The sequence below is a fragment of the Eumetopias jubatus genome, unplaced genomic scaffold, assembly GCF_037043125.1.
Source record: "Eumetopias jubatus isolate StellerSeaLion01/CBP00866 unplaced genomic scaffold, mEumJub1_p1.0 scaffold_7, whole genome shotgun sequence".
Classification (NCBI taxonomy): domain Eukaryota; kingdom Metazoa; phylum Chordata; class Mammalia; order Carnivora; family Otariidae; genus Eumetopias; species Eumetopias jubatus.
The window spans coordinates 1401442-1428471 of NW_028274813.1; the positions used below are offsets into that span (position 1 = coordinate 1401442).

General features: G+C 66.0%; 1 protein-coding gene across 3 annotated transcripts; it reads right to left on the reverse strand.

The window, feature by feature from the left end:
* Positions 1–26824, reverse strand: INF2 (inverted formin 2). 3 transcript variants are annotated; one of them, XM_088024426.1, is made up of 23 exons: positions 26713–26824; positions 14885–15284; positions 13704–13819; positions 13478–13637; positions 13087–13120; positions 12397–12538; positions 11507–11648; positions 10573–11295; positions 10276–10421; positions 10112–10173; positions 9463–9565; positions 9166–9251; positions 8689–8789; positions 7882–7952; positions 7689–7796; positions 7530–7600; positions 6705–6825; positions 6207–6371; positions 5975–6077; positions 5163–5324; positions 4007–4621; positions 3487–3546; positions 1–593 (listed from the first exon to the last, which is right to left on the reverse strand). In XM_088024426.1, exons 2-22 carry the CDS (start codon positions 15273–15275, stop codon positions 3488–3490), a joined length of 3681 nt encoding a protein of 1226 aa, XP_087880552.1. In that variant the 5' UTR covers positions 15276–15284; positions 26713–26824; the 3' UTR covers positions 1–593; position 3487. The 3 variants fall into 3 exon arrangements, with proteins under 3 accessions (XP_087880552.1, XP_087880551.1, XP_027956169.2); XM_088024425.1 differs by having other exon boundaries at positions 3487–3543; positions 26713–26794; XM_028100368.2 differs by lacking the exon at positions 3487–3546 and having other exon boundaries at positions 26713–26794.
* Between the last annotated feature and the right edge of the window lie 206 nt (positions 26825–27030).

A 27030-nucleotide genomic window follows, 5' to 3' on the forward strand; every position in this document is an offset into this window, starting at 1 on the left:
AGAGATGCATAAACAATCATATTTCAGTTAAAAACCACTCAGCTCCAGCCCAGCCACAGGTTGAGAGGCAGAGCTGGGAGCAGGGGACCGGGGCTGGGTGAGGAGGCAGCGGGTGGGGGTGTGGGAGCTCCAGCTCTGCCTGGCTCCCATGGCTTTGTGGGGAGAGGTCTGTGAGGGCCTGTCTCCAGAAGCATCTGGGCACCAGGTGGCTGGAGGGCAGGGCGCAAGCTGAGAGGCGCCCCGGGGACATAGCCACTGCCCACCTGCCCGTAGGGGTGCTGTGGTGCATGCGGGTGCAGGCGTGGGCATCGGCATTCAGAAAGCAGACCACAAGAGGGCTGGGGGCGTGCAGGCTGTCCAGGAGGGGGCAGGGGGCCGGGCCTGGTGCCTGCCGGGGTCTCGGCCAGAATGCCCCCGAGCAGCTCTGGGAGGCCCACCGCCCTGGAGGGTAAGGCACAGAGTTTTGGTTTCTCAGGGGCCCAGTTCCAGCCTGGCCCTGGAGGAGCCCCACTCAGCAGTACATCCAGGGGCCCACTGCTGTGTGGGGGCCGGCCGCGGGCACTCTCACTTGGCTTTGGGCTTAAGGCTGAGGCCTGTGGGGAGCGAGAGGAAATGGCATCGTTAGGAGCAGACTTGCTGGGGACAGTGCCAAGGTGCCTGCCGCCAGGTCCCCAGGCTCTTGTGGTCCCGTCACCATGGCCTGGCGGCCTGTGTGCTGTGTCTCCCCGGGTCCACGCTGACCCCAGGCCCTTGCTCTTGAGCAGCAAGACCCTTGCAGGTGGAAGGTGCTGGGATGACCCCCAGCCAGCTGACTCTTGTCCACCTGGATCTCTGGGCCTGCTCCCCTGCCCCCGCCAGACCCTGCGCTCCACCGCCCCCCAGGCCCTGCTCTCCCCCACCACCCCTGCCCAGGCCCTGCTCTCCACCGCCCCCCAGACCCTGCTCTCCACCCCCCCAGGCCCTGCGCTCCACCGCCCCCCAGGCCTTGCTCTCCCCCACCACCCCTGCCCAGGCCCTGCTCTCCACCGCCCCCCAGACCCTGCTCTCCACCCCCCCAGACCCTGCTCTCCACCCCCCCAGGCCCTGCTCTCTCCCCCAGGCCCTTCTCTCTCCCCCAGGCCCTGCTCTCTCCCCCTACCAGAGGTCCTGCTTTCTCCCACCCGCCCCAGGCCCTGCTCTCTCCCCTCACCACCAGCCAAGGCCCTGCCCTCCCCCCAGGCCCTGCCCTCCCCCCAGGCCCATGCCACACCGTCTACCCTCATCAGTCCCCATTGTTGCCTCTCCCTGGAGCTTCCTCAGTTGCTTCCCTATCCACCCCTTATACTGGATGCCTCCTGACTTGTCTTTTTCCAGCTCTGGTCCCCAGGGCACCAGGGCCCCACCTCCACAGTCCCTGCCAGCTGCAGGCCCCCTGCCCACCAAAGCCCTCTGGTCCAGGGGCCCTTGCTCAGCTCTTCCCTGCAAATGCCCCGCCCCCATGGCCACCACAGGCTCCCTGTGGGTCTTGAACAGATGGGTTTGAGGATCATGCTTGAAAGAGATAGGGCACAGAAGTGAGAATAAAAGTCAAAAGTCATTCAGAGCAGGGTTTCTGTCAGCCCCCCCCAGGGTGCCAGGACCCAGGGCAAGGTGGGGCTGGGGCACCACATAGCAGGGGGCTTCCAAATCATCACCTCAACCAGGTAATCGGCATCCAGGCCCCCACCCAGGGGATAAAAGGCCCCAAGCCCCTCTTGAGGGGCTCTGGGGAGGACCCACATCACGTGTGTTGAATTCCTGCCCCAAACACAATCCAGAAGCAGTGGGGGGGCGGTCGTGGGACACCCCTGAAGTGAAGGTGCCTTCCACACGGGTGCCGCCTGAGACAGACAGAGGCTGGATGTATGGTCCCGGGGGGGGAGGGGGCGTCTCACTTCCAACAAGCCAAAACAACCAGGCAAGGTGGGACCCCTGCCCGGGCCCTGCTGGGGCCTGGGGCTGCACACGACAGACCCCGAAACGTCCTGGGTGGCGGGTGGGGAGAGCAGCCTCATTCTCAGGAGACCCTGGGGGCTGGGTTCAAGTGGCATGGTGCCTCTAACTCTCAAACCCTTTCGTAAAGTTGAGAGCAATGCAGCAAATGCTGGTAATTTCGCTATTTTTTGCAAGTTCTTGACCTTTCAGGGTGAAGGGTATGTGGTGCTCGTTATGATCTTGCAAATTCCCTGTCTGGTTGAAGTTTTTCCAAATAAAAGGTTGAGGAGACAAGGAGGGTGGCATTCCTTTCTCCTGCCCCCAGCCACTGGGATGCTGGGGCCCAGGGTGGGGGAGCGGGGCCGCTATGCTGGAGGGCGGGGGCGGTCCACAGAGAGCACAGAGCTGTGCTGGGCACCCTGATCTTTCCCTGGGCAGTGGCCACATGTGGCTGCCAGCCCCCCAAACCCGCAGACCACTCGGCCCCACTTGCTAACGCTGGTGTTTCCCACCAGAGAGCCAAGCTCAGAAAGTAACCCCAGGAGCAAACTCTGGAACTGAGACTAAAGGCTGTGCCCAATAGTGAGGATAAACTGTAAAGAGGGATACATCTGACCTGGCTCCTGCCTTTGCTTCCTCTGGCCCCGCTGGACCTCTCCTCTGTGCCCCGAATCCTGCAGGTCAGCACAGCACCGTGGCACCGAGCTGGGTGCAGGTGTGTGCAGAACCAGGTGGCTCCCTGCTTGTGATGAACTGGTCTGCCCGCCCCTAGCACAGTCCAGAATGCAGTAGGGACCCCGGGCCTGTCTGTCTGCATCTGTGAGCCTCTCGGGCCACGTCAGAGACAATGACGGTCCTGCCCATCCTCGGGGGTCCTGGGAGGCCTGGTGCAGTGGACCCGGGATGTGCCTACAGACCCATTTGTGGTCCCCAGGACCTGGCCGCCAGGGAGGGGAGGTCCGTCCATTCCTTGGAGAGGGCTTGTGGCCTGCTTCTCCCTGGCAGCCGGCCCCTGGGACTGTCTCTGTCCTTCACTGCCTCCCTGGGGACATTTGTGGTCCGACAAGGGCCAGAAGAGGGCTGGGGTGTGCCTCATGGAAGGTCTCAGAATAAAGGTGCCACTCTGGGGGATAGGAGTCAAGAAAGCCCCGGGTTAGCCAGACCACTTGGGACAGGGGCAACCTCCGTCTGTCCTGCCAGGCCTAGGAGGCCAAGCCACCCCCGCCATCAGAGCCCCCCCTCCGCCATCAAAGCCCCCCCCCCCCCGCCCTGAGACCTATTTGCCAGCGCACAGCTCCAAGGTCACACCTGGCCACAGCGGAGACACCCGCTAAGCAAGGCACGGCTCCTGCCCTTCCAGAGAGGGAGGGGAAGGCAGAAGCCAGGCGGGTCCCACCACCAGCGGCAGAGGCGGGCAGGCTTGCTGACAGGCCCAGGTGGGCTGGAGGAAGCGGGTTAGCGTCCAGGAGGGGCTGGGTGCAGGCCTGGCCTCTGCGACCACCATTAGTGCGCGGCGCCAGCACGGGTACGTACCTTACTGAATCACACAGAGTCTTTTTGTTTTATTATCGTCAGAGTCAGGGACAACCTCTGCTTTCAAATAAGAGAAGTCACTCAACAGCTTGTTCCTGACCTACCCTGAACTCGGAGCTGGGGCCAGGCCGCCCGGCACTCGGGCTGCGTGGATGCGGAGCCAAACACGGCTGGGCCTCAGGCAGCCCCTGGCCACACCCGCCCCGGCCACCACTCCTGCTGGGGACGGTGTGAAACGGGAGTTGGTGGGCGAGGGGCATGGGGACAAGGGCAGTGCTCCCCCCTCCCGAAGCTGCTCCTCTCATGAGCAGGAGGGTGGCCATCTCCTCTCCTGCAGGACGTGGGGTGTCCTGGGCATCACCCACTCTTGGGGGGAGAGGAGGGAATGGCCGGCCGTGGCTCAGAGCTCGAGGTCCCGCTGTGGGTCACACGCCAATGCCCCCAAGCCCCATGTGCCCTGCCCACCCAGGTCCCCTGCTGCCAGGGGACGAGGAATGACGGGAGGGGAGCCCCAAGTTACCTTCCTGGCTCCTTGAGGGGCGCTTCTTCCTTCGCTTGCCCGTCTTCTTTGAGGAGTGTCCCCGGGCCCTGGGGAGAGTGCCGGACCCTGAAGAGTCCGTGACTGTGTCCTCAGAGAAGGACTTGTCCAAGGACGTGTCCAGTGCAGAATCTGGGGCTGTGCCCTCCTGGTCCCCATCCCCAGCCACACCAGGGCCTGTGGCGGGGAGCTGGGCACTGCGGCCGCGGGCAGCTGCGTCCGGCGGCCCCTCCACGGTGCTGTCGGCCTCAGCCAGGCAGACGCCCTGAGGGGCTGTGGGGTCTTCAGCATCTTGGCTCGACCCTGTGGCCCCGGGGGGCTTGTTACCAGAGAGCTTGAGAGGCTTTAGGGCCTGAGCATCTCCCAGCACCACGGGCCAGGTGCCCTGAGAAGGCTGGGGGCTCTGGGGGTCCTTGGTGGTCAGGACATCGCTGGCGTCCGTGTACCAAGAAGAACGCCTCTCCAGGGGCCCAGGCCCGCCCTCCTCTGACGGGTCTGCAGGAGGCTGTGGGCCCGGGGCAGTGGCATCTGAGAGGTCCCAGCCCCGGGGCTCAGAGGTGGGGCAGCCGGTGCCTCCGGAGGGGACTCTGGGGGCCGCTGTGGACACAGGACATGGCAGCTGAGGGTGGGCCCCGACTCCCAGACCATCCTGAGGATGTGCCTGAGAGGGAGGCCTCCATCCATCCCAGCTTCTACCTAAATGCCACCAGCCTTGCAGAGCCCACAGCCCCAGGAGACTTCCCTGGTGGCCTCCAGGTGTGGGTTCCCAGAGAGCAGGCCCACGGTGTGGCCGAGCAGGGGGCACTGGGCTGACTTCAGCCTCCCTAGGGCGCCCCCCCACCGAGCAGCCACGCTGAGTGGAGCGCCCCTCCCCCAGGCCCCGTGCCCACCTCTCCCACCACCTCAGCATCTCTGGGCCCGGGGGACAGGGGCGCCTGTCAAAGGCCCTCGCTGCGGACTGGACACCAGGAGGCCGAGCTGCCCCTCTAGCCCCACCTCGTGGCCATGCCATTTCTCAGGCAACAAGGGAGCAGCCCGGAGGACTCTCCTGTGAGGTCAGAGAGGGCTTCCCGGAGGGGGGGCGGGCAGCAAGGACGGCAGGAGGGAAATGGTGATGAGAGGCGGGAGAGGGTCTCACCAGGCGCCTTGTCCCTCGGCGGGTCCGTGGCAGCCGCCTTGCTGCCCCACTCCGCGTCCCCTCGGCCACGGGCCGTCTTCCGCAGCTGGAAGCCCTTCCTGATGTCGGCCAGCAGGGCATCGATGACACACACTTCCTCCTGCTTCCCGACTCCCCTCCTGACTGAGAAGCCCCAGAGACCCTCAGAGAGGCTGCCTGTGGGTCCCTGGAGCCCACCCGGGTGACGCTGAAAAGGAGATGACCTGGAGAGGGTGGGCGGTGCCCCAAGAACTTCAAGGATGGGGGTCGAGCACCAGCACGGAGGACTTGCAGACCTGGCCCCATGGAGGCCTGCCCCCCCAGCTCTCCCCGGCCCCCCAGCCGGTCTGTCCCCCAGCTCTCCCCGCCACCCCCCCAGCTCTCCCCGGCCCCCCAGCCGGGCCGCCCCCCAGCTCTCCCTGCCCCCCAGCTCTCCCGCCCCCCCAGCTCTCCCCGGCCCCCCGCCGGGCCGTCCCCCAGCTCTCCCCGCCCCCCCCCCCCCCCGCTCTCCCGGCCCCCCGCCGGGCTGTCCCCCCTCCCCGCCCCCCACCCCCCCCCCCGGCTCTCCCGGCCCCCCGCCGGGCTGTCCCCCCTCCCCGCCCCCCACCCCCCCCCCCGGCTCTCCCGGCCCCCCGCCGGGCTGTCCCCCCTCCCCGCCCCCCAGCTCTCCCGCCCCCCCAGCTCTCCCGCCCCCCCAGCTCTCCCCGGCCCCCCAGCCGGGCCGCCCCCAGCTCTCCCGCCCCCCCGCCGGGCCGCCCCCAGCTCTCCCGCCCCCCCGCCGGGCCCGGCCTCACCAGGCTTCCCGTCCTCCGCCCGCGGCCTCCGCGCCTCTTCCTCCGCCAGCTGCTGCTTCCTCCTCTCAGCCTTCGCGGCCTGCTCCTTCCGGTCCTTGTTCTCCTGCGCGGGTGGACACAGGTGGACACGGAGCCTGTGACCCCAGCCCTCGAGGGACGACGCGAGCCTGGCACTAAGGGGTGCTTCCAGCTGCTCTGCCCGAGGTCGGCGAGGGGGTGCGGCCCGGCCCACCTTCAGGGCGCGGATGAAGAGGTCCCGGAAGGTCTTCATGGTGCTGAACGTGTCCTCCAGGGACAGCTGCTGAGCTTCCTCGCACAGGTAACTAGCCAACTCCAGCTTCTTCTGCTCGACAGCCTGGAGCACCTCATCCAGCGCCTGGCAGGCCTCGATGCTGGCCTGGGGGCAGGGGGCACGTCACAGCCCTGGGGGCAGGGTGGGGCCCGGGCCGGATGGCTACCTGCAGTGGCCCCCACAGACAGCGGGACCAGGAGGTCTGGGCACTGCGGCCCCTGGGATCGGGGAAGCCCCTCACTTGCAGGAGCCACCTTGGGACCAGGGACAGCATGCTGTCCTCCTGCAGGGCCCCTGGCCCTGGCTCTGTCCTCCCCCATGCTCACCGGCCCCTGCCTGGTTCGCGGACCTAGGCTGCCGCACCCGCAGCAAGGCCCCCACCCGCCCTGGAGACGATCCAGCATCGCCCCCCTGGCCCAGACCCCGGCCCTGGCTTGCCTGGATGCGCTGCGTGTACTGCTCCTGCACCTCAGGGATGGAGGAGGACACCTTCCGCTCTATCTCCAGAAGCTTCTTCAGGTTGGTGCTGGACTCGGAACGGATGAGCTCAAGGTTGATCCTGAAAAACACCCCAAGCCCCGCAGGGTCAGGTGACAGCTGATGTCCAGTCTTGTGGGGTCAGCGGAGCCCCTTGCCCGCAGAGGGACAGCGGGGGACGCTGGACCACACACCCGCAGTTTGCTAGAAACACATCAGGGCTCTGGGAAGGGCCAAGCGGTGCTGGGGGTGAAATGCTGGGACAGTGACCCCGGTGGCTCAGCCCATCTTTGGCTCTCAGGCCTGAGAACCCTCTGTAGTAGCAGGTACCTGAAGTTGGAAGGTCCAGGCCACCCTCCCTGAGCTGCCCCTCTGGGCTGAGGGACCCCATAAATGCAGCCCCACTTGCCTGGGCCTCAGTTTCCCTATCTGTGCAATGGGAGTGGCGCAGCCTTCCACACGGGCTGTTGTGAGGCTCAACCTTGTAAAGAGGTGGCGTCAGCCTGGCCCCTGGCGTGACCGTGACCAGGTCACTCCCTGCCTCCCCCAGGCCTGTTTCCTCCTGTAAATCACGTGGGGACAGGCCATGATGGACCCAAGGTCCTAGTCTGAGGTGAAAGTGAGCCTTCTATGGGGCAGTGGTTCCTGGGGGCCTAGCGTGGCCCAGCCACCTCACTGGCCAGGACCAGAGGAGGGCGCCAGCGCAGGTGAGGTGGGTGGGTGGGGGGGTGCCAGTGCAGGTCAGGGGGCTGGGGGGGCGCCGGTGTGGGGGCAGGGGGCACCTACCCCGCTGCCTGGGAGGGCTGCTCCAGGTCCCGGGGCAGCTGCAGGAGGTCTGGGTGGCTTTTCTCCACCTCCTGCAACAGGACGTGTCCAGTGAGAGCCCCGTGGCAACACCCTGGCCCCGGGGATGCCCGAGCCTCGGGGGCCAGCCCACGGCCCCACCTCCAGCACGTGGTGCAGCAGCGTCACGCGGCTCTGCTGGGACTTGGTTTCCGTGAGCTTCAGCAGCGTACTGATCTTGAAGCCATCCGCATCCCCCGTGTGGCTGCCCTGCGAGGGTCCGGGTCAGGAGTGAGGGCCCCTGCCGCCTGGCGGGGGGGGGCGGGGGTGGTGGGGGCAGGAGGGGCTCGCTTACGTAGTTAAGGAAGTTTCCAATTTTCAGGATCAGCTGGCAGAAGATGGGCAGCCGGTGGCTGGTGAGCAGGCCTGTGGGAGGGCACCAGGGCTGAGGGAGGGGAGACTGCTGCACGGGGTCTGAGGCTGTGGCGTGGGGTTCTTCACTCGCCTCCCCCGGGCGCGGTCCAGGGGTGGGCAGGGTGGCTGGAATCCCCCCCACCGTGAACAGGCTCAGGGGCTCTGGGTACAGGTCTGCTACCGTCAGCACTCCCTGCACCCTCCCCGCCCCGGGCGCAGACCATCACTGCCCCCTTCTGGGGGTGACGCTGCTGAGAGGAAGCTCCCAGAAGGCTGAAGGTTGTAGCTGTGGCCTCCCCGGGGGGGTCTCCCCCAGTCATCCCTTGGGGCTTCGGGGAGGGTGGCCTTCCTGGCTCTGTGGCCAGGATGGGAGTGGATGTCCACTGCCTGCGTCCCTGCCCCGGGGCTTGGGTATGGTCTTGCTCGTCCCTCATTTGGAGAAAGCGGTGAGTGTGCACATGTGTGTCCCTGAGCATGTACCTGTGTGTGCACGCTCGTTGTGTGCACGGGGGCCTGCGTCTGTGTGTGCGCGTGTGACTATGTGCACACATGCAGCTCTGTATGGGTGCCTGCCTGTGTCCGTGTGCACGTGTCGGCAGATGCACACGAGTGCACGTGCACGGTGTGGGTCTCAGAGCAGGGGTGTGTCTGTGTGTCTGTGGTGAGGTGGGGAAGGTCAGCGCCCCTGGGACCGCTTGCTCTCCAGGTGCCAGGTCCCCCGCAGCCCCAGGCTTTGCCCCCCACTCACTGTTGCAGGCAGCGAGGACCAGCCGGGCCTTGGGCTGCACCATGTCCAACACGACGGCCGTGCCCTCACACAGTAGCAAGCACTCTACCCGCAGCTGGTAGCTGGGGACAGAGCAGGAGATCAGGCACGGGGCCCCCCCTCACTGGTGCTGGGCCCCCAGCTCGGGGGCCGATGGCCTGGCCCTGTTCAATGTGCACGTTCCTGGGCGAGGTCCCAGCGGTGGACTCAGCAGGCCTGGGGTAGGGCCCGGGAAGGGGCACGTGAGACAAGCACCAGGTGCGCCCAGGAGGGCAGGTGCCTCCCTGCAGGGCGCCCCTCCCTATCAGAGCAGGTGGGCGCGTGAGTGATATGTGCAGCCCTCGCGGAGTCCCGAGGGAACAGTCTGCACAGCCCCACTCCCTCCTCAAGGTCTGGGCCCAGCTCCCCCCTGCCCCTTCCCCACCAATGGGCCCTGGGGTCCGAGGGCTGCCCACTCACCAGGGAATGCCCAGCAGCAGGAGGTAGAACTGGTCGGCGTTGGCCAGCTTGGCCCGATCCTCTGTGAAGGAGCGCAGGTTTTCGATCTGCAGGGAGGGGCCCACACATGGGATTCCAGCTCCCATCCCCCCCCGGAAGCCCCCTGCACTGCCCGGCACCTGCGTGTACCTGCCCCGCCAGGGCCCACTCATGTCCAGCACAGTTCCGTGCGGCTCCGGACCGTGTGTCCATGTGTCCTCTCCTCTGTCCCTTGCTGGGGGCCCCCAGGGCAGGGCCCGCAGGCTCTTTCCCACTCACCTCGTGCTTTTCAGGAAGGAGCTTGAGGAGCTGCTTGAGAACCTCCACGTCGAATTTGGTGGTGTCCCCAGCCCGGATCATAGCAGTGACGTCCTCGTTGGAGCTGCAGGAGAGAGGGCGTGCTTGGGGTGGGAGCCCAGGGAGCATGGCCGCCTCCTGTGGGCTCCTGGGGACCCTGCCAGTCAGGGGCTGCCCTCAGCCCACGATCTCTCTGCTGCCTGGGGGCCCGAGCTGCTGGGCCACAGAGAAGGCAAACCCCCTGGCTGGGGTCACACAGTAACGAGGCTGGGGGCTGAATACCGCCCTCCGGGTCTGCACCCTCTGCTCCTCCTTCCAGGGGGCTGCTCAGGACCCAGGCAGGCCGGCTCATGCATGCCCAGGGAGCTCCCTGGCAGGAGCCAGTGCCCAGCAGCTGCAGGCAAGGACTTGGGGGCCGGGAGCACTGCCCGCTGCTGTCTGGGCCTCAGCTTCCTCAGGAAGTGGGGACGGGTGCTCTCCCGGGCCCCCAGCTGGGGCGGTCTGCAGCTGACTGGCCCCGGGGAGGGGGGTGTGCAATTCCCAGGAGCGGCCTGCAGAGGGCACTGCGCAGCCCAAGATGGGAGGTGCCGGGGAGGGGAGGGGAGGGGACTCGCCAGGAGGGGCTGCTCACCATTTGAACTGCTTCAGGAAGATGTTGAGGTTCAGGCTCTTCTTGGAGTCCAGAAAAGTGATCTGGAAAACACCCCGGCCCTGGTGTTGGTCCCTGAGAGCAGCACAGAGGCCCCCGTCCAAGCCCCAGCCCAAGCCCCAGCCCAAGCCCCAGCCCGGCCCCACCTCCTTGGGCTCCTTCCTGGCTGGGGCGGCCACGTGCTCCTTGGGCTTGGCCTGGGGGAAGCAGAAGAGCCGCTCGATGCTGGGGAAGTCGGGCTCCACGACCTCGGCACTCAGGCTGTTCAGCGAGGCCCACATGGAGTTGTGCTCTGCACATGAGGTGTCTCCGGTCAGGCTCACGCCTGGGCCTAGGCCCAGACAGGAGCAGGGATGCTGCAGGCACGGCGGGCCACTCGCCCAGCAGGGCCCAGCCCCCGGCCACGGGAAGGCAGCCACTCACGCGGACCGGGGGGTCCTCACCTTGTGCCACCTTGGACGGCAGCTTCTGCCAGTTGAGCTTCTTCATGCGCAGAGTGGGAGGGTTTACTCGCCGGTGGCTTGGGACCCAGGCAGAGTCCAGGCTGTGGCTCACGTGGGCCACAATGATCTCCTCACCACCCACCCTAGAGGAGCCAGACAGATCCGGCAGGGGTGGGGGTGGAGGGGGGCATCCCGTGCCCGGGAGTGGGGGAGGGAGGACCCCACCCGAGACAGGCAGCAGGGGTGCTGGAGGGGGTGGGGGGGCCCCCAGGCCTGGCAGTGGGGGAGGGGGTGGGGGGGCCCCCAGGCCTGGCAGTGGGGGAGGGGGTGGGGGGGCCCCCAGGCCTGGCAGTGGGGGAGGGGGTGGGGGGGCCAGGGCCCCCAGGCTTGGCAGTGGGGGAGGTAGGGGCGGGGGAGGAGGCCCTGCAGGGGAGCCGGGGAGTGGGGGTGCAGGTGGGGCTGGGGTGGGCGCCCGCGGCTGTGGGGCGACCATGCTGCTCGAGCCCTGGACGTCGACGGTGTGCAGGCTGGTGAGGTCGGCCTCAGGCTGGCGGCCCTCCACACCCGCCTTCAGGGCACCACTGTTTTGGGGCACGCTGCCCTTCTGACTCTGGCCTAGGTCGGCCTGGACGCTCTTGTGGGCCTTGTTCAGGGAGCTTGGGCGTGGCCGCCCCTTGACGGACAGGAGCCGCTCCACCATCTCTTCTAGGGTGCATTCCTGGACTGTGGAGGGGGTGTCCAGGGTCAGGGCAGGCGCCAGAGGAGGTGGGTGGTGGGCGGCAGGCAAGGCATGGCCACTGCCCTCAGACAGAGGGTGGGTGAGGGGCCAAGGACGGGACCCTCCCACAACGGTCTAAGACCCCACTGTGCCTGCTGGGTTGGGGTCAGGGAGGGCGCTGTGGGCAGGACGCCCCCATCTGCCCCACCTGCTCACCGTCACTGGCCAGGAGCACGGCTCGGTTCACCAGGTTCTCCAGAGCCTCCCAGAGCAGCTGGCTGGAGGGGAGGGTGGGCTCCAGGTAGAGGAGGCCCTGCAGCATGGACAGCAGCTGGGCAGAGGCTGGGGAGCAGCTCACCTGGGGGGCAAGGAAAAGGGTGGATGGGCAGCCGTGCCCTCCCTGGGGCAGGCTGACAGCGGCAGGCTTCAGACTGCCAGGAACGTCCACCCCGTCACCGCTCTGGATGAACCAGAGCCGGGGCTCCCTGACTGCCGCACTGGTGATATTTGGGGTTGGACACCTCTCCACGCGGGGGGCTGCCCTGGGCATTGTGGGAGGTCTCACAGCATCCCTGGTCTCCACCTGCCTGAAGCCGGTAGTACCCCTTGCCCGACTGAGACCACCCCAAATGTGTCCAGATGTTTCTGGATGCCCCCTGGCGACACTCGTCCCCTGGCTGAGAGCCGTGGGTTCAGTGAAAGACAGGAGGTCCCGGCCAGGGAGGGCCTGAGCTGAACCAGAACACGGCCTCCTGGCCTTCTGCTGGTCCGGAAGCCCCTCAGGCCATTCGAGGCAGCCCGCCTGTGGGGGCCCAGGACAGCTCAGCTACCTCTGGGCAGCCCAGGTCTTTGGGACGCTGTCCTCCTGGGTCCCGTGGCCTTGGCTCGGTGCCTGTGACAGCAAAGACTGCCCCCAGGCTGCCCACTCCAGCTCCGGGCTCCTCCTGTCTCCAGCCCCCTGATCCCTCGCTGCTCCCTGATGTGGCTCCAGATCTGGCCCCACTGCTCTGGTCGGGGTGGGGTCTCCAGGTCAGGGAAGACAGCCGTGTCTGAGCCCTGGACCCCCACCTCTGGAGACAGGCCCAGCTTGCCCCGCCCCAGCTCACCTTGTGGAACACAGAAGCAAAGACCTCTTGATGGCTGTTCATGTTGATGCCCCCGCAGACGCGCAGGAGCTCCTCCTCATCCTCAGCCTTGGCCTCGTCGAAGGCCTCCAGCTGGATCAGCAGGTCGGCATCCTCCAGGTCCCTGGGGCGAGAGGGGCTGGGTGGGCTGAGGCTGCTGCCCCCCCATCTCCCCCGAGCCTGGACAGACGCACAGACCTCTCTGAACGGGGCTGTGCTGGGCACGTGGCCCTGTAGCTGGGACAGGTGGCCCCACCCAGGAGAGTGGTCCTGATGGGGCCTGGGAGGGGCATTCTCAGCTGCGTGGGTTCCCAGAACCCAAATAAGTTTGAATTTCAGGAAAACAGCGAATGATATGTAGCATGAGTGTGTCCTATGCGAATCTGGGATATGCTTATGCTAGAACGCTCTGGTGTCCGTCTACACTCCTGCTTGACGGGGTGTCCTGTGTCGTATCTGGCAGCCCCCAAGCCCCTGGGCAGAGCGGTTCTGCAGGGTGGCCCGTCAGGCAGTGTGAACGACGGCAGACTGCACTGTCACTGGGACCTGGGTCCAGCGGGGTGGGCCCATTGGGGCCACTCCTGGAAGCCGCCTCTGCCCCTCTGGAGGTGGTGCTGCGTGGGACCCGAGGGAAGGGTGAGCCTGGCTTTGGAGACAGCGGTGGGCACTCACCGCAGCCGTGTCAGGGTGTCCAGCAGCTGCAACCCTGGGGAGGGACAGCGGGGTCAGCGGGCCTCAGAGACCGCTCTGGTCAGCCCCCCACCCCGGGTTGCTTGCGTCTTCCGATGCCTTCCCCTCTGCACTCTCCTTGGGCTCATTCCACCCACCCAGAACACCCAGCCCATGGGCGGGAGGGGGACCCTGCCATTGCTACAGGTACCCAGAACGCTCCGGAGGGCAACACGGTCGTCCCCGCTAAATGGTCACTGCCACCCCTGGCAGGACGAACTGGGGGATCAGCCTCACATTGAGAGCCATACAGGACTCATGTCCGGGGCCCTAGGGGAGTGGGGGGGGCGGGCATCTCCTGCAGGAGGCACCGGGGCGGGCCGCGGGCACTTACCAGTGAACTCCCCACGCAGCTGGGTGCGGGTGCGGAGGTCCTCGGGGCCCAGGATGATGGCGTTGATCACACTGAGCAGGGTGACGACGTAGGGCACGTTGTCGCTATCGGAGAGCTCAGTCATGATGACACTGAAGCGGTACTGCTGGTTGCACACCGTCTGCAGGGCGGGCGAGGGTCAGCACGCGCCCTGGCCCAGCGTGGACCCAGGCGCCCCGCGGCTCACCTTGTAGTGGTCCAGGGCATCCAGGGTCAGCATGTGGCCCTCGGGGGAGTAGATGCACAAGGCGGCCAGCAGCTCGAACACCTGCTTCTTGACCATCACGTTGGACGTGTCCAGAGCTGCCGAGGGCCGGGGAGGCTCAGTGGGTCCCCCCGCCATCGATCCCAGGCCTGGGCTCCTCCTCCTCCTCCCTGCGGCCCTTCCCCACGCGTCTGACCCTCGGACAGAACCCCCCCCTCCAGCGGGACAAGCAGGGCCTGCAGGTGGACACCAGGGGGCGCTCTGCACCGGCGCTGATCCCCTGCAGGACCCGAGCGCCAGGCCCCGCAGGGACGGTCAGCTTGGGCTGGGCCTTAGTTCTGAGAGCGGTCCCTGCTCACCCACACAGACACTCGCCCACCCCCACGGGCCGACCCACTGTCCCTGCCCCCTCCCGGAGCTCCAACCATCCGCCATAGAGCAGCACAGCTTGACAGGCGAGGGACACACAGTGACCCCTGTTCACTAAGGGCCACCTGAGGTCACTCCCAAAGGTAGGAGACTGATGCTGGGTGCAGCCTGGGGAGACTTCCTGGAGGAGGTGACCGTGAGCGAGAACTTAAGGAGTCAGCAGGTGCACAAAGGCACAGAGTAGCCTGAGCAGGCGGTGGGAGCAGGGCACCGAATGGGCAGGGGTAGGGGTGTGGGGAAAGGTGGAAGAAGATGCCACCAGCTTCAAGTGCTGGCCAGAACTGAAGGGCTGTGGCCCCGCGGAGGTCAGGGGCTTGGAGCCAGGTGGAAGGTAAACAGGGCTACTAGGGTGGACTTGCGTTTTTGGCCCAGGTGAGTCTGGCTGCCAGGGCACGAACCAGGGTGGCAGGTGGGAGGGAGGGGCGCCGTAGGCTGGAGCCGGGGGGACGGGGCGGGGTGTGGACAAGCACAGGGCTGGACGGAAAGGCCAGGCGGAGTCACGGACCAGAGGGACAACTAGGCGCAGCAGCTGGACGACCATGGCTCTGAGCTGACCTGGAGGGCTCGGACTTGGGGCGAACGGGAGCCTGGTTTCTTCCTCCAGGACGCCCTCCCTGCTGCCTTGCTGAGTTCTCTCCTGCGACCCCACCCCTCCCACTGCCCTTGGAGGCCGGGAGCCTCTGTACTGAGTCGCGAAGGGGTGTGTGTGTGCCCGGCAGCAGGCTGCGGCTCACCCAGGGAGAGCTGGTGCACGTAGGCCTGGTTGCTCAGGATGTACTCAATGCCCTGCTGCGAGTTCATGACGGCGCGCACGCAGCTGATGCAGGTGAGCTGCAGCAGGGCGTCGGCAATGCGGGCCACCCCGCGGCCGGACAGGCGCGCCAGGGCCTCGAGCAGCAGGTCCAGGCCGCTCTGCTCCAGGAACTGCACCATCCAGCCGCCGTCGCTGCTCTCCAGACGCTTGCGCAGGCCCGAGTAGTTGACCACGGAGGGCATCTGCAGCAGCCGGATGCACAGCTCGGGCTCCGCACTCTCCAGGTTGGCCTCCGTGGGGTCTGAGTCCTGCGGCCCCAGCTTCTCCTTCAGTGTGGCCCACTTGCGCTGTGCACCCTCCTTCACCGACATCTTGCCGACCTGCGGGGCCAGGGGGAGACGGGTGTGAGCCCCCAGCCTGCGGGGGGAGGCAGTGTCCTCTGCCTCGGTGTCTCCCACCGCCTGCCAGACGGGCCTGCCCGGGGGACACTGTGCCCTCGTCCCGTCGTCAGGGCCGCCCCCGTCCCAGGCTTCTCCTCGTGCACACCCCTGATGAGCTGCACATCGGCCGAGTGGGCAGCAGCACCGCCTCCCTGTCCACCCGAGGACCTCGAGGCGGCTACACTGGCAGGAACACCACTGACCCAGTGGTGACGATGCAACAGAAGTGGCATCTCTGGGGCTCCCTTATCTTGTCCTAGGAGCACTTCCCCTGCCCCAGGGCCAGGGTCAGATAGGGGCAACCGGGAGGGGCCGTTCCAGACCCTGGGCACTTAGGGGCTGCCCACGCCATCAGGCTGGGGAAGGGGCCAACTCGAGGGTCATGCCCAGCGCCCCCCCACCCCATCACGAGCAAGGCCAGGGCCCCGTGGGAAAGCAGCCTGGCCTCTGAGGCCCTCAGTTCGTCCATCTGTGTGGGCAGAGGACCGGATGTCCCCCGAGGCCCTTGGCATGTGGAGCTCTACTCGATGCAGGCTTGACAGGTGTGAGCCCCCCACCCAGAATGCCCCCCAACCCTGCCTTCTCCCAAGAGGACAGGCCGGCCGTGACTGTGTCTTTGCCACACCCACTAAGCCCCCCTCCTCGGGGCCCTCGACGGTGACGCTGTCCTCAGCCAGAGCCGCTGGGGACTGGCCTCAAAGGTCAGGGGCAGCCCAGGCTCTCCTGTGACCATGTATGGCTCGGGTCTTGTATTTAGTGCGTGAGAAGGACAGCATGGAGCTGCTGAGAGGGTGCCCGGGAAGCAGAGCACGGCAGGACCACCGAGCCTCATGCCCAGGGCCTGGCCCCGCCACTGCCCCCCCCCCCCAGGTCCCCAGCCGCCCCACGTTACAGGAGAGGAAAGGAGGGTGGTACCTAGAGAAGCCAGGTCACATGCCCAGTCCCCAGAATTGGAAAGGGCAGAACCGAGTGAGCCTAGACCCCAGGCAGAGGGTGGCCAGAGAGAGGCTGGCCATCCAGCCCAGCCTCCCTCTCAGGGCTGCTGGACCCGGTACGTTAAGGGGAGACTCCAGGGGCCATCTGAGGTCCTACAGGAGATAGAGGTGGAGTGAGGACAGGAGCCTGGGTGCCTGTCCCTGGCCTGGCTCATGGCTGGCACTCCTGGAGGCCCCACTCCCCCTCTGCCTTGGTCAGTGTCTTGGGTGTCCTTTGTGCTCCCCGAGTTCCCCCAGAGCCCCAGGCATGGGATGGCCCGGCATTCCAGCAGCCCCTCCTCTGTTTGCAGTGGGTCCACGCCAGGAGTCCAGCCCCCCACCCAGCCCCTCATCCTCCTGCCTGGCTGAGTGCCAGGCAGGCTCGTGGGGGTGCCCCAGGGAGGCGGTCTGGTTGAGGGGAAGAGAGGCTCCGGCCTGCGTGCGAACCGGCTCTGGGCCCACCAGGCCACTCGTCCTGTGTGAGCCACCCCGTCCTCACCCGAACCTCCGGCATCTGCCCACTGGGAGCATCCAGAGAGGCAGGGGGTATGGGCGTCCCTGCAGGGGGGTCGGGGTGTCCGTCAGCCCTCCCTGTGACGGCACGGTTTCACCACCCGCCCCCCTCCCCCACCGTCCACTCACCCAGATGCGCAAGACCTTCTGGCTGCCTCTGCCCACCCATTCCAGGCCCTGCCTCAGGCTGCCCCTCGCACTCTCCTGGCTTCTCATCACTGCTGCCCTCTGAGCTGCCCGGCCTCCAGCTGTGGCTCTGGTCCCTCCTGGGCAGTCTCCTGGGGCCAGGGGAGGGGGCTGCTCCCGGCACCATGAAAAGCACAGCAAGCGGTCTTTGCACACACTGCCGCCCACCTTGGGTGCTGCCGCTTAAAGGCGCAGCCAGGACTGACCCTCCCTTCCCTGCCCCACCCCCGCCCCACTGGCCCAAGTCCCTGTTTCCTTGGCACAGGCTGAGTGGCTGGAGCATGAACTCTCCCAGGCCAGGCCTCCAGCATCCTAAGGGTCTTCTCTAGCCAAGAGCCACAGGGGTCCCTAGATGCAGAAAACAACCTCTCCCAGACAGCCTGCATAGCCCAGAGCGCCCCACCTAGCAATGCCTAGGCCTCCCTGTGCACCCCCAGCTCACTACCCCAAAAGACCCCACCTGCAGGGGCCCCCTTGCAGGAGGTGATCAGCCCTGTCTACCTGCCTGCCCACGAAGGATCCTAAGCTGTGTGCCCTGGAGCTGAGTTTCACAAGCTGGTCATGCCCCTCCATGCGTGCATTATACGTGTGCACAGAGTAGTACACGCTCCACGCACGCATCATACATGTGCACAGAACAGTTTCACGCTCCACGCACGTGTCATACCCACGCACAGAACAGTACATGCTCCACGCACGCGTCATACACGCGCACAGAAGTTACACGCTCCACGCATGCGTCATACACGCGCACAGAACAGTACACACACAGCATATCACATGTACATATGTATTCGAATGCCTCACATACAGGCATGTGATATCGCACACCTGACAACAGACAGGATGCCTAGACGCGCTCCACATGCACACACTGTATACACGGATAGAACGCTATACGTCCATAGGAACCATGACCGCGTATACATATAATCAAACTATAAGGCGCTCCCACTCTCCTGCCGGCCTGGAGTCTCAGCCAAATTCAGGGGGTGGTGACCCAGTCTCTGCCAGGAGCAGCTCCGAAGACACAGCCTGTCCCTGTGCGGATGGTGGTTGAACGTTTCTGCCGGGAGCCCCAGAGGGAAGGAGGCATTTGCTGCTGTCAGGAGAACGGTGGGGAACAAGCCTTCCCGGCGATAGCCGGGACCTGCGTGGGTGGCGGCGCGCTGGAAGGCAGGAGCCAGACCCCTGGGCTTACTGGCTGTGTGCTCCTGGGGATGGGACTCCCCCCTCTGCTCCCGGTCTGTCAATTGACAGGTGCTGTGGGGTTCCCAGTGGATAAACTGGACCCGGCGGGCACCGAGTGAGCGCTCACAAGCGCTCCTGGCTGTTGTCATACCGTCCACGGGCTGCCCGGCCCCGCCCGCCGGCCTGCCCGGCCCTGCCCAACCCGTGGGCTGAGGGTCTGGCGGCAAGCCAGCCTGGCGCCTAGACAGGGCGGGGTCGCAGGGACCCTCCCAGACTCCGCCTAGTCAGGGTGGGGCGGGGCCACACGCTCAGGAATGTGATCTCTGGGCCCCCCCACCCCACATGGGGGTGGGGTCAGAGCCTGCCGGAGGCGGGGCCAGCGCAGGAATTTGCATCTGCAGAGCCTTTTTCTGCGGCAGGCACCACCCGTTGTAGAGCACGACTGTCTTCCAGGGTCCAAATACCTGGCCGTTCAGGCCCTACCCAGTCCCTCGGGCAGCTGAAAGGTGGGGGCGCTTCAGCAACCCCCAAGTGCCCCGCAGGCAGTCCGTCCTTCCCCCTGCACCGGGGGAACTCTGGTGGGCAGGGGCCTTTTGCAGAGGAAGATACTGGGGCTCTGACATGAGTGGCACGTTCCCCAATGCTTCTTCAGCGCTCAATTTTGTTGTACCAATAAAGTGGGGTTCCCGCTGGGGCAGGGTCATGCCTTCCCCCTCACCTGGGTCAGTCCACTGACCCGGTGCGCTGCTCACCCGAGCTCACCCAGCCCATGAGGACCAGGAGGAGACGTGGTCGCCCATCTGCCTTTCTGCCCACGCCCAGCCAGCCCCGCACAGCAGTACTGGCACCTCCATCCAGGCACCTACATGCGCAGGCAGCTGTGCTGACTCATGGGAAGGCACCGCCCCTGCCTGGCAGGCGTCTGTCAAGCAGAGTGTGTTCCTGGAGGGGGACAGGGGGCAGGGTCGAAGCTGCCCCCTCCCCGCCCCCCCCCCGACCTCAGAGTCCAGCCCCTGCCATGCAGATGGAGAAACTGACCCAGAGAGGGAGGGCCTCCTGAGGTGGGCACTGGGCACCAAACTGGGTCATGGGCATGGCTGCTGGGAGGTCCCCCCCACCGCCCCCGCATGGGCCCCCTGGGGTCTGAACAGTGTGGTGGGGGTGGGGAAGCCCAGAGAAATGCCAGCGCTCAGCACCCTGGAGGAGCGGGTTTGGCCTTCTGTTCCGAGATCACTGCGAGAGCTGGGGGAGGCGCTGGGGGGCCCGGGGTGGGAGTGAGGGGGAGGGGAGGCACCAGCTGGCAACAGGGGCACCCGGGGGAGGGGCTGGCTGCTGTGGGGAGGCAGCCTCAGGGCGGCCCTGCCAGCGTCAGCACAGGGGCCGGGGTGCTTCTGGGCCCGGAGCCAGTGAGGGCGCGGGGGCGGGGTGCAGAGAGTGAGCTTGTCTTCCTTGGGGAAGGCGGGTACAATGGCAGAAGCGGGGTTCCGGAACTGGGAGGCAGGGGCTGCCACACTGTATTTTTAGCTCCAAATTTTTCCACTGCCTGGCAACCCTTGTATCGTGTTTCCAGCAGCAATTCCCTGGAGCTCAGGGGCAGTCGGGGCCCTGCAGGATTGGGGGATGCCCCTGGAGCTGATTCCTACTCAGATGCCCCATGTCCCTCCCTCCCATCACCTGGGCTCCTTTCAAGCCTCCGGTGCATGCACCACCTTCCCCACCAGGCCAGAAGCCCTCAAAGGACTAGCGTGGGTCACCCACCAGGGGCTCATCCCGGGCCGGAGGCCGTGCACAGTGGGCCTTGGGGAAGGAGGAACAACTGGGTGCCTACCCACTGCCCATCCATCCCCAGGCACAGAGTGCAGACGGCCTTCACCAAGGGGTGGTGTCCTCATGGGCCCCTGGCCGGTCTCCCGTGCAAGGAGCGCTCCAGCCCCCTGCTGCCTGCAGTCCCAGGATGGAGTGTGGGGCCTGTGCCTCCCAAGCCCTCCCATGAACGCCAACCCCCAATCCCACCGTGTGTGAGGGGGCCTGCCGGGCCACTGTGCATCCAGCAACAAGACAGGAGGGGCTGCTTGGGGGCGGGTGGGCACCAAGACCTCCACAGTGGTGCTGAATTAAAAACAGAGACAGGAAGTAGGACACCAAGTCGTACTGTGTAGGATTTCAGCCATCCAGCGTGTCCCACCAGACACATGCCTGAATGCTAACAGAAGTTGCTTCTGGGGTGCATGTGGTCATTTTCATAATTAGAAAGAGAGAAAGAGCACAGTGACAGAGAAGGCCCACAGTCTCTGAGGGGAACTGGGCTCAGAGGGGCCCACCCCCAGCGCAGGTCGCCAGGGACGCAGGGCAGAGCCGGCAGCTGGTCTCCCTTGTGGCACGCAGGGTGGAGGGGGACCGAGGGGGCTGGGCTGGGCTGGGCAGGCTGGTGCTGAGAGCCAGGCAACACCGCTGGTCAGGGAAGCCAGGCCTGGGATTTGGGGGCAGGTGGGACTGATACCAGACATGCGGTGCCCAAGCCTGGCCTGTTTGCCTCCTCCAGGGGTTAGGATAGAAGCGGGTGGCCTGTTTGCCTCCTCCAGGGGTTAGGATAGAAGCGGGTGGCCTGTTTGCCTCCTCCAGGGGTTAGGATAGAAGCGGGTGGCCTGTTTGCCTCCTCCAGGGGTTAGGATAGAAGCGGGTGGCCTGTTTGCCTCCTCCAGGGGTTAGGATAGAAGCGGGTGGCCTGTTTGCCTCCTCCAGGGGTTAGGATAGAAGCGGGTGGCCTGTTTGCCTCCTCCAGGGGTTAGGATAGAAGCGGGTGGCCTGTTTGCCTCCTCCAGGGGTTAGGATAGAAGCGGGTGGCCTGTTTGCCTCCTCCAGGGGTTAGGATAGAAGCGGGTGGCCTGTTTGCCTCCTCCAGGGGTTAGGATAGAAGCGGGTGGAAGCCACAGAAAAGCCACAGAGAGGGCTGCCCTGGTGTAGAGCATGGACTTGGTCAAACAGGAAACACCTGCTAGAGGGTGGTGGGCAGCTCTGGAGCCCCTTGCTCACTGGGAGGCGGGTGCTTGCAGTGCAGCCCTGGGCCCGACACTGTGTGTCTGCATTTCTGGGAAAGGGCTGGGGTTGGTCTGGGATCCCGCCTCCCCCAGTGGATGGCTTGCTCATAGGGGCGGGCAGGAAGGGCGGAGGCACCTACGCCAGGAAGCTGAACTTTCGCTTCCACCTGCACTGAGGGCTCTCACAAGGACTGGGTCTGCCCTCTCGCTGCCGCCCAGTTCTCCATCTCCCCAGCTGCGTGGAAGAGGAAGGCCAGGCTGGGGGGCGGGTGCTCCCTGGAGGGCCTGGACGCCTCCGACATGACATGCTCAGGGTTCGGGTCCAGAGTCTGGCGGCCCGAGGCGGGAAGGGGCTGCCGGCCTTTGCCCCAGCACAGGAGAGCGGCCGGCATGGGGTGGCCAGTTCCGTCGGTGACTGCTTGAGGGGAGTGAGCGGTACGGACCTGTGGCTGGGTGTGAGGAGCGTGAGGAGCTGGCTGGCCCCCAGGGGGCAGGGCGGCGTTTGAATCTGGGGCTGTTCTACTGCAGGCGCACCTTCTACCCTCAGAGCCTCCCCTGGGCCCCACCAAGACCTCAGGCTGGCACCAAAATCCCTCCTTCCTGGGTTCTGCCCCCCAAGATCAGATGCAGCTCAGAGATGCCTCCTCCAGGAGGTCCCATGTCCCTCCCTGTCTCCCTGCTGCCCTCGGGAAAGGCCTCTCCCGGCCTGGGAGGACCCTTGATGCCCGCATGTGGTGCCTGTCTCAGGCCTCAGGCTGGTGGGGTGCAGCTGAGGACCGCCCACTGCCTGTCCCAGCCCCTGGCCCTGGCCCACGTCCCAGCCTCCAGCCCGGGAGCAGGGAGAGCAAAGCAGTGGATGGAGGGGGGAGGGGCCGCCTGGCACTGCCAGGGGCTGCGGCTAGGGCCCTGGGGACAGAGGACGGCTCAGCTTCTGGGTGAGGTCAGGCTCTGCCATGGCCTGGCTGTGTCCCTTGGACAACGCACAGGACTTGCCAGGGCCCTGGCTGCAGTCCTCAATGGGGACGAGCATGTCAATGCCCACCCCTGAGCCTGCTGATAGATCCACAGGACGCCATCTGTAAACCGGGCCCTGGAAATTCCCAAGTGCCCACCCATCCACTGTGTCCACCGCTGCCTCCTCCTCCTCAGCCAGGCTGCCGGGGGCCAACATCGAGCTGGGAGCAGCCCCCACTCGGTCCCTGGACCCCCAGGCTCGGCGGGTGAGCAAGACACTCAGTGTCCAGCACGAGACACCCCGAGGCATTCCTTGCCAGTTGCCTAGGGCCAGGCCCATTGAGGATTTGGTTTTCTCATCCTAAAATGGCCGGGATGTTCTCTAGGGATGCTGGGTTGGTTGAGCCAGTTCCACCTGCTGGCCACTAGGTCTGCCTGGCCTGCACGGTCCCTCCTGGGCTGGGCCCCCCACCTCCTCTGTCCCCGCCTCCATGCAGCCCGGAAGCACCAGGCAGGGTCGTAGGTGCCTCCAAACGGGCAGGATCCCATCTGGGCACGTGGGGCTTCTGTTCTCAGACACTCATGTCTACACACGGGGAAGGTAGAGACAGGCAGGGAAGGGGGACAGGGAGCGCCTCCCCCCCAGGGCCGGCCGAAGAGCAGACGTTGGCCTCCCTGCTCTTGTGTGCCAAGCTATACTTGAGCAGAAATGGGGACCTGGGCATGGGGACACAGACGGCGGGGGTAGCAGGCTGCACACTGAGGCCACACCCGGGGCCCAGGAGGACCTGGGACCAGGCACAGACGGGGAGACTGAGGCCCTCTGACACAGCTGGCCAGGGCCCATGCTGACATCCACACTCATGTCCACCGGCACTCGGCAAGGCCAAGGTTGAGCTCAGGAACAGAGAACCCCCTGCCCCACGGGGTGTGTGTGTGAGAGTGTGCATGTGTGTGAGTGCGCACGCATGTGTGTGTGTGTGTGAGAGTGCGTGTGTGTGTTTGTGTGAGTGCATGTGTGTGGGTGCACGCACGTGTGTGTGAGCGTGTGTGGGGACGGGCACTGGCTGGGCATGATGGGCGCTGGGGACAGTGCAGGGAAGCCATCACCCAGGGCTCCGTGTGTGTGCGGAACTGGCCTCCTCCTCTCCGACCCACTGTGCCCTGGCTTAGCCTCAACGCCAGGCTTGGAGGTTAGGCCTCAGAGGCACCATCTACTAAATGGGAAGCACAGTCTGCCCCCACCCCCCCAGGTGTGTTTCCTGACTGGTCTCCCACCCATGGATGGCTCTACCCGATGACCCTCAGTGGCCCTGGCCACTCACTCCGGCTCGGTGGGGCTCTGCCTTCCCTGTGGGGTCGCCCAGGCCAAGCTCATGGGAGCAGGGGGCTCTTGTCCTCCTTCCAGCCCCTCTTTCCCCGCCTGGACCCAGCTCACAGGGAGGGGGGTGGTGGAGGGTGCGGCAGCAGCACACGGGAGGGTGCCCTGACCAGGGAAAACTGCAGGGATGAGGTGGGTCTGGGTGGAGGGGAGCCGGGGGGGGGGGGCGGGGCAGGCAGAAGAAGGCATTCTGTCCTCAGGTCGCCCCGGGGCAGGGGCCTCTGTGTGGTCTAGTCATGCCAGCATCTGTGACCATCCCCCAGGTCTGCATGGGCTGCTCTGGAGTCACACAGGTAGGTGCCCCGGTGCCCGCCCCCTCCCCTGTTGGGAGTCCCAGGGGTGCTGCTTGGCCAGGACAAAGCTCTCTTATTCCCAGAGTGGTGGTGCTGGGACCCCACAGGTCTCTGTGGCAGTGACGAGGGACATGGGGCTAGCCTTGGCTTCCAGGTGCCCCCCTGGGACCAGCCAGTTCTCACCTTGACCCCAGGGAAGCACTTCCTGTACGCCCGCACTCTAGCCCACTGGAGCAGTGAGGTGAGCATAGAAGCTGATGCACACAGTAGGGGCTTTATAAATGTGTCCTGCCACAATGGCACTGCTGATTCTACAACCCAACAGCCTCGTGCCTCAGTTTCCTCTTCTGGGAAACAGATGGTAATCACAGTACCCACGCCTCACTGGGTCGGTGTGAGGGTTGGAGGCCATGGGGCAGGAACGTGGCAGGCTGGCTCATTCGTTCCTGTGCTCATTCGCTCATTCTGCACACAGACCCTGCTCAGGGCACTGGGCAATGCTGCCGTGCACAGGCCAGGCTCTGCTGAGCACCTGGCAGAGCGGGGCCGGAGAAGCCCCACACCCAGTCCGTCCCTTCCTTAGTCACACCTGGGGAAGGTGCAGGCCCACCCTGCCCCTCTCTCCCTGCCTGGCTGGGGAGGAGGCTGGCGGTCACCGCCAAAGAGCTTCCCTTCATCTTGGAGTTTTCTCTACATGCTGCGTAGATGGGGCAGCTGTATGAACAGACCCCACACCCACTCAGGACCAGTCTGCCCCGTGTTCAGAGGAGGAACGGGCAAGACCCTCCTTCCCAGGGTGGTGCTGGTAGGCAGCCGGGGTCAGACCCTGCTCTCACACCTCCAGCGATGGGGAGTTCAACCCCTCACATGCACTCCTTCCTTATGGGTTGAAACCAGCCTCATCATCTTGGGCATCCAGGGTCTCCCAGGTGTGGTGCTGTCTGGGGACAGCCCCGAAGAGACTGGCTCCTGCCCGGCCTCAACCTATCCTGGGCTGTCTCCTCTAGACCCACTTCTGTCCACTGTCCTGAAATAGAGGTGGAAATGCCGTTCCCAATCCACTGTGTCCACTGGGCCTCGAACCATGCAACTACTAGATACCCGCTGTGTGCAAGACCAGAGCAGGAAGGATCCAGGCAGCTCAGTCAGACCCCATCCCTGACTGTGGGGGAACTTTGCCTCCGGTTCCTCCTCTGGGTGCCCTGGAGAACACTCCCTGCCCTGGTTCAGAGCCAGGGCGACCGCATCATGCCCTGCACCTGCCGGCAGTGCCCGACATTTTCCGGCTGCCTTCCATCCCTCCCCAGCCCTCAGGCACCTGTTAACTTTTCCAGCCTGGAAAATCACTGCACTTTGATGAAAGGCGAACAGAGTGTACGTAAGGTTAGGAGCTCCCAGGTCCCGGCATGTGGGGTGTGTGCAATTAGCTCCGACAGCCATCAGCACCTCCACAGAATGGGGGGGGGGCCTCACCTGAGAGTTAACTCTCTGCTGGAAAGCAGTGCAACCTTGACAGACAGATCACCCTGGTCCCCTCCCCAGCAGGGCCCCTCGGATGACCTGTCCATCAGCCCCGAGCTCCTCGGGGGAGGCGGAAGGTGGGGCCTGGGCAGGGGTCAGCTGGGGGCTACTGCCCAACCTGGCTTTTTAAATCAGGAGTTGGTGCTGCCCTGGTGAGGGAGTGTGGCACTGACTGCGAGGCCCCAGACTCCAGACCTGGCACTGAATGCGGATACTTGATACCCTAGGTCTGCAGCACCCTCTCCCCAAAGGCTCTCTGCCCTGGACAGCACCGTGGAGGCATCTGAGGCATTTGCTCTGGGTCTCTTCCTCTCCACTGAGAGCCACAGGGAGAAGGTCCACGCCTGAACCACTGTCCCCATCCTTCAGGGTGCAGATGGGGAAACTGAGGCCCAGAGCAGGTAAAAGTCCTGCCCAGGTCCCACTGCCTGAGGGGGCAGGAGGCGGGGCTGGTGGGAAGGGAAGTTCCCAACTGCAGCTCTCCCAGGGTCATGGCCATCTCCGCCTACATGGACTCCTGGTGTGGCCGGCCAGGATGGGGCACTAACGCTGTGGTCACAAACTGAGGCCGGCCACCATCCTGGGGCCCTAGGTTACAGAACCTCAGGAGGCCAGGCACACAGAATCCACCGCCTGAGCTCCCCGGGAGCAGCTGGGGGCTGATGGAAGTGGTGACCCCAGTTCCTTCTTGAGGTCATGCTCATTCCTCAGTTCCCTCCTTAGGAAGGAGGTTCAGGGGTGGGGCTGGAGGAGCACAGAACCAGCCTCCCACCCCCAGGCTTACCAGCCCCAGCCAGGAGGAACCCCGAGCAGTGATGGGGACTCATGCCCCCAAGGCCTGCCTGTGGGGGTGCCAGGGCCCCCTGTGCGCCCACCTGCGCCCAAGTAGCTACAGACACAACAGCACAGGCGGGACCTCCGGCCGGCGCGCGCCTCGCGGGGCTACCCGGGCTGCCGACCCGAACTTGAAGTTTATTTTCCCAACTGTGGCTGATTCATGGTCAGGATGTGGCGGCCGCGGGGAGGGGAAATTCTGCCCGCAGCGGGCGGGGCGTTGGCCGGGCTGACCCTCGACCCGCCACCGCCGTCAGTGCGTGCGGGCCACGTCTCCGCGCGGGGGTCGGCAGTCCGCGATGGGCTGCGCCCTGGTGCGAGGGGCTCCTGGGGCGCCGCCCCGGAGCTGGGAGCCCGGAGCCCGCCGCCCTGGGGCGCACCCCGCGCTGCCCCAACCCCCCTCCCCGGTCCCAAGAGCTCCCTCGCTCGGACTCAGTTTCCCCTGCGGCTCGTGGGGGAGGGTGCGCAGAGGCGCGGACTTACCGGGCTGGGGCGCGGCGGTGCTCGCTCGGGTTGGGCCAGGGGCCGCGGCTGCCGGCCCACCGCGGGCTCTGCACCGCTCGGGCTGGGCTCCCGCTGTGCGGGGCGCACGGAAGAGGAGGTGCCGCCCCGCCCCGCCAGCCCGCGGCCACGTGGGGAGCGGGCGCGGCCCGGGGCGGAGTCGGGGAGGGGTCGCCGGGAGGCCCCGCCCTGCCCGGCGCGTCGGCGGCGGCGGCGGGTGCGCCAGCCGGGGGCTCTCCCCTCGCGGGGCGGTACCCCCGCGGCCGCCGCCCCCAGAGGTCGCCCCTTCCCCACCCTGCT

Excerpts from the sequence above, each read along its gene's own strand:
- INF2 (XM_088024426.1), bottom strand. The coding sequence starts at position 15,275 with ATGTCGGTGAAGGAGGGTGCACAGCGCAAGTGGGCCACACTGAAGGAG. Across the intron at positions 12,539-13,086 it reads GACACCCTGACACGGCTGCG|GGACCTGGAGGATGCCGACC; the intron begins GTGAGTGCCCAC and ends CTCTCGCCCCAG. Across the intron at positions 5,325-5,974 it reads GGCGGAGGACGGGAAGCCTG|TCAGGAGGGGAGTCGGGAAG; the intron begins GTGAGGCCGGGC and ends GGGGCTTCTCAG.